This window comes from Takifugu flavidus, chromosome 12 (genome assembly GCF_003711565.1).
Source record: "Takifugu flavidus isolate HTHZ2018 chromosome 12, ASM371156v2, whole genome shotgun sequence".
Taxonomy (NCBI): Eukaryota; Metazoa; Chordata; class Actinopteri; order Tetraodontiformes; family Tetraodontidae; genus Takifugu; species Takifugu flavidus.
The window spans coordinates 6,123,185-6,127,557 of NC_079531.1; the positions used below are offsets into that span (position 1 = coordinate 6,123,185).

The 4,373-nt window shown below is 45.2% G+C and overlaps 1 protein-coding gene across 1 annotated transcript; it reads left to right on the forward strand.

Annotated features, from left to right (window-relative positions):
• Positions 1 to 571: 571 nt before the first annotated feature.
• On the forward strand, positions 572 to 3,850 carry LOC130535281 (extracellular calcium-sensing receptor-like). Its single transcript, XM_057050247.1, has 9 exons — positions 572 to 745; positions 818 to 1,006; positions 1,098 to 1,319; positions 1,404 to 1,628; positions 1,721 to 1,930; positions 2,004 to 2,127; positions 2,202 to 2,395; positions 2,473 to 2,754; positions 2,851 to 3,850. Exons 1-9 carry the CDS (start codon positions 662 to 664, stop codon positions 3,283 to 3,285), a joined length of 1,965 nt encoding a protein of 654 aa, XP_056906227.1. The 5' UTR covers positions 572 to 661; the 3' UTR covers positions 3,286 to 3,850.
• Positions 3,851 to 4,373: the final 523 nt, after the last annotated feature.

Below are 4,373 nucleotides of genomic sequence, written 5' to 3' on the forward strand. Positions count from 1 at the left end.
TAGTTTAATTCCAATGTTCTTTTAGAATTGTGTGTCACAATACTACAGTGTGTTTTTCCTTTTTCCTTTTTTGGTTTCAGTCTGGACATAGAATCTTTGAAATATATGTACACCATGGTATTTGCTGTGGAGGAAATCAATCGTGATGACAGCTTGTTGCCCGGGGTGAGACTGGGATACCGTATACGTGATAACTGTTTCAGGTACCCCTGGGCACTGGATGGCGCGCTGTCACTGGTCACAGGAGACTCCAACAGTTGCAACATGGCAGCCTCGTCAACCCGCTCTGCCGGTGGAAACACTGGAGCAGTAGAAGGTAAGAGCTGGCTGGAAACTAAGGAATAGAATGAGATTAATGGAGGAGATGTTAAAGGTTTTCTCATGCAATCAGCAGGCGAGAAAGTTGTTCCTCTAATCATCGGCGCTTCTTCCTCAACAACAGGCATCATGCTGTCCAGCATCCTCCAGTCCCTCTCAGTGCCAATTGTGAGTTTCATGTTTAAAAAGCAAATAGAGATACTTGTGTGGAAGTCAACAATATTTTTCTTTGTCTCCTCCTCCTCAGATTAGCTACTTGGCTAGCTGCCCTTGTCTTAGTGACCGGGCAAAGTTTCCTACCTTTTTCAGAACTATTCCCAGTGATATTTACCAAGCCCGGGCCATGGCACAACTGGCCATTCGCTTTCGCTGGACGTGGCTTGGAGCAGTGGTGGTAAATAATGACTATGGTCAACTGGCAATCCAGGTATGGATGGTGCTAATTTATTAAAAAATAAGCTGAACACTTGCACAGGCAGGAACCCGTTTGCCATTTTAGATCTTCCAGGAAGAAATCCGGGGAAAGGAGATGTGTATGGAATTCATAGAAACTGTCAACAGAGAAACTCTGACCACGGATGCCAGACGAATTGCGCTCACAATTCAAGCTGCTACTGCGAGGGTCATTCTGATATTTTGCTGGTATATAGATGCAAAAGAAATACTTCTTGAACTGGCCAAGAGAAACGTAAGTGAATCACATAGAAAAACATTTTTTCTCCTAACGTTAAAGTGCTTTTTGTGCCATCCAGATTAATGTCATTGTGCTTTCACTGCAGATTACTGGTAGACAGTTTCTGGCCAGTGAGGCCTTGAGCACCAGTGAGGAACTTCTCCAAGAACTCGCCATCGCCGAAGTGGCGAACGGTGTTCTTGGAGTGGCCATTCAGAGTTCCACCATACCTGGATTTGAACATTTTCTCAGGAGTTTGAACCCAGTTCAGCGCCCCGATGACGAATTCATAAAAGACTTCTGGGAAATGGAGTTTAAATGCAGTCCAGTACTTCAACTTTTACATTCATGTGTGTTTGTATTTCTCTTTGACAAAGGTCTGACCATGAAAGGTGTTTTATTTCCTTCAAAGGGGTCCACGAGGAAGGCTTCCCTGCCCCCTTGCAGTGGTGCAGAGTCCCTGGTTGAGATGGAGCATCCTTTCACCGATACCTCAAAGCTAAGAGTGGCACACAATGTCTACCTTGCAGTTTACGCTGCAGCCCACGCCCTCCACAGCCTTCTCTCCTGCCCCGGACAAGACAGCCCTCCCGGAAAGTCCAATTGCTCCTCTCCAAATCACATTCGACCCATAGATGTAAATAGATTTTCCGCACATCTTTAAGGTGGGTTTTACTAACATGCTAATAACGCTACTATTACTCCCCTCTTCTCATGTCATGTTTTCAGGTACTGCAGCACTTGAACAGAGTGAATTTCAGCACACCACGTGGGGAAACCTTTTATTTTCAAGGCAGCGACATGACAGCAAGGTACGACCTTGTCAACTGGCAGAAAACCCCCAATGGGCCACTTAAGCTCGTCCTGGTTGGTCGTGTGGATGGATTTGACCTGATCCTGAATGAGTCAGCCATTCAGTGGAGCACAGGCCTGAACCAGGTAGTTGGATCAAATGACTTTAGCGACGAAATCTTTTTTAAATGTAATTATGAGAGAGCGGTTTATTGTCTAGGTGCCTGTGTCAGTGTGCAGTGAGAGCTGCCCCCCCGGCACCAGAAAGGCCAACAGGAAGGGAAAGGCTCTCTGCTGCTTCGACTGTATCCCCTGTGCTGACGGCGAGATTAGCAACACAAGCGGTGAGGGAAATATTACAGCAGCTTCTTTCTATTCTGAACTTTGGGGGTTTGAACGTCTGACTGTCACTGTTTAGGTTCTCTTCAGTGTGACCGTTGCCCTCCTGAGTTCTGGTCCAACGATGGACGGACTGCTTGTGTTCCTCGACAGCTGGATTTTCTGTCCTTTAATGAAACCTTGGGCGTTGCTCTGACCGCCGTGGCCGTGTCCGGCGCTGTGGTGACAACAGCCGTGTTTGTGGTGTTCCTTCACTATCGTCACACGCCCATGGTGAGAACTCAGAGTCACGTCCTGGAAAAGAAACCACTGAATCTGTTTAATCAATTCATCCTAATTTCCATTGGAAGGTTCGAGCCAACAACTCTGAATTGAGCTTCCTGCTGCTGCTGTCACTCAAGCTGTGTTTCCTGTGCTCGCTGGTGTTCATCGGTCGTCCGTCCGTCTGGTCCTGTCGGTTCCAGCAGGCGGCTTTTGGGATCAGCTTCGTGCTTTGTGTTTCCTGTATCCTGGTAAAGACCCTTGTGGTTCTTGCTGTTTTCCGCTCAGCTCAGCCCGATTGTAAAGCCACAATGAAGTGGTTCGGCCCGTCTCAGCAGAGAGGAAGTGTCGGCCTCTTTACCAGCATACAGGTATAGACATGTTAGCATGTTCATTTGTGTAAAAAAAAAAAATGATATCACAATATAAAATCTGCATGTGTTGCTGTGTGATTTGTGGACTTGCAGATCGTCATCTGTGGTACATGGCTCTCTGTCAGCCCCCCAAAGCCTGAACGAGATTTGGGTTTCCAAGGGTCAAAGGTCACCCTGGAGTGCGGCATGGCCTCCGTGGTGGGCTTCTCTCTGGTCCTGGGCTACATCGGTCTGCTGGCCTGCACCTGCCTCCTGTTGGCGTTCCTGGCTCGGAAACTCCCCGACAACTTCAACGAGGCCAAGCTGATCACCTTCAGCATGCTGATCTTCTGTGCCGTCTGGGTGGCCTTCGTCCCCGCTTACGTCAGCTCTCCCGGAAAGTATGTTGTTGCCGTGGAAATCTTTGCCATCCTGGCTTCCAGTTATGGCCTGCTCTTCTGTATCTTTGCTCCAAAGTGTTTCATCATCCTGTTGAGACCGACCGAGAAAAACACAAAGAAACACCTGATGTCCAGGAATAAAGCATGAAACTCATCTCAGATATATTTATGTGATTTCTATCAGTGAATTTCTCATTCTCTTACTTGAAAGCACGCAATCACCAAATGTCTTGTAGCTTTAAAGAAAAGATGCACAACCAAATTATGTAATTGAAAAGCAGTTCTCTACATTTAAAGTAACATATGCTGAGAAATGAAAGCATTACACTGTTTTTAGTTATCTTGAGTGGATTCAATTCTTTGCTTGCATGACCTTTGACCACATTCCTGTTGATCTGCTTACTTCAGTAATATAGTTTGTATTGACTTACAACCACTAGATGGACGCATCTACCATTTACAGATGTGCTGATGTTTCTCTTAACCTCTCAAATGATGTCCCACCCCAGCATTGTACTTGTAGATGTACACATATGCATTTATCTTTCACAGGAGATCAATGCACGCACAAATATAATTGCTACAATTGACCACTAGATGGCGTCTAATCCAACCGTTTGATGCTTTTGTGTGTTTTATAAAAATGTAATTCTTTTGTCTTGTACAGAAGATATAATCGTGTTTCTGCACGAAATAAAACTGCCTTTTCCACAGCTGTTCTGCTTTCCACAAGAGCACCATGTTAAGAAATCCTAGATTATCTTATCTTGATTATCAATTTTCCCTTCAGACTCCAGTTCTAATATTTTCTCTACTTTTATCATTTGATGGTTAGACACGCTTCAATAAAAATGATTCATCTTTGATCTTTGATGCTCTACTTTGTGATAATGTCACTGTCATTTTGGAAGTGACGTCATGTTGATGGAATACTCATAATTCTGTCATTAGTCTGTAAATATTGGACTTGTTTTTGAAGCTGCGGCTGCTTGTTTGCCTCCCGAGAATTGATAACTCTGGTGAGAACTTGCGAGACCAGTAACCCCAACGTCTCCTGGGACGTTCTCGGTTAGAACGATGAGTGAGGTAAGAATATGACCTGATGAGAGTGAACAGGGCATCACTGATTGTCTCCCAGTAGTCCCAACCCTCAGTACCATTACTGGAGACCAGTGTGAGCAGCTCTATAATCAAAAAGGAAACTATAGAAAGGGTGACTCCAACCTGGGGTATATT

What these genes read in the sequence shown, in the direction of transcription:
- LOC130535281 (XM_057050247.1), top strand. Translation starts at nt 662, where the DNA reads ATGGCACAACTGGCCATTCGCTTTCGCTGGACGTGGCTTGGAGCAGTG. An exon ending in ATGGTCAACTGGCAATCCAG is followed by an intron (nt 746 to 817) that starts GTATGGATGGTG and finishes TTGCCATTTTAG; the next exon opens with ATCTTCCAGGAAGAAATCCG. An exon ending in TTGAACTGGCCAAGAGAAAC is followed by an intron (nt 1,007 to 1,097) that starts GTAAGTGAATCA and finishes CTTTCACTGCAG; the next exon opens with ATTACTGGTAGACAGTTTCT.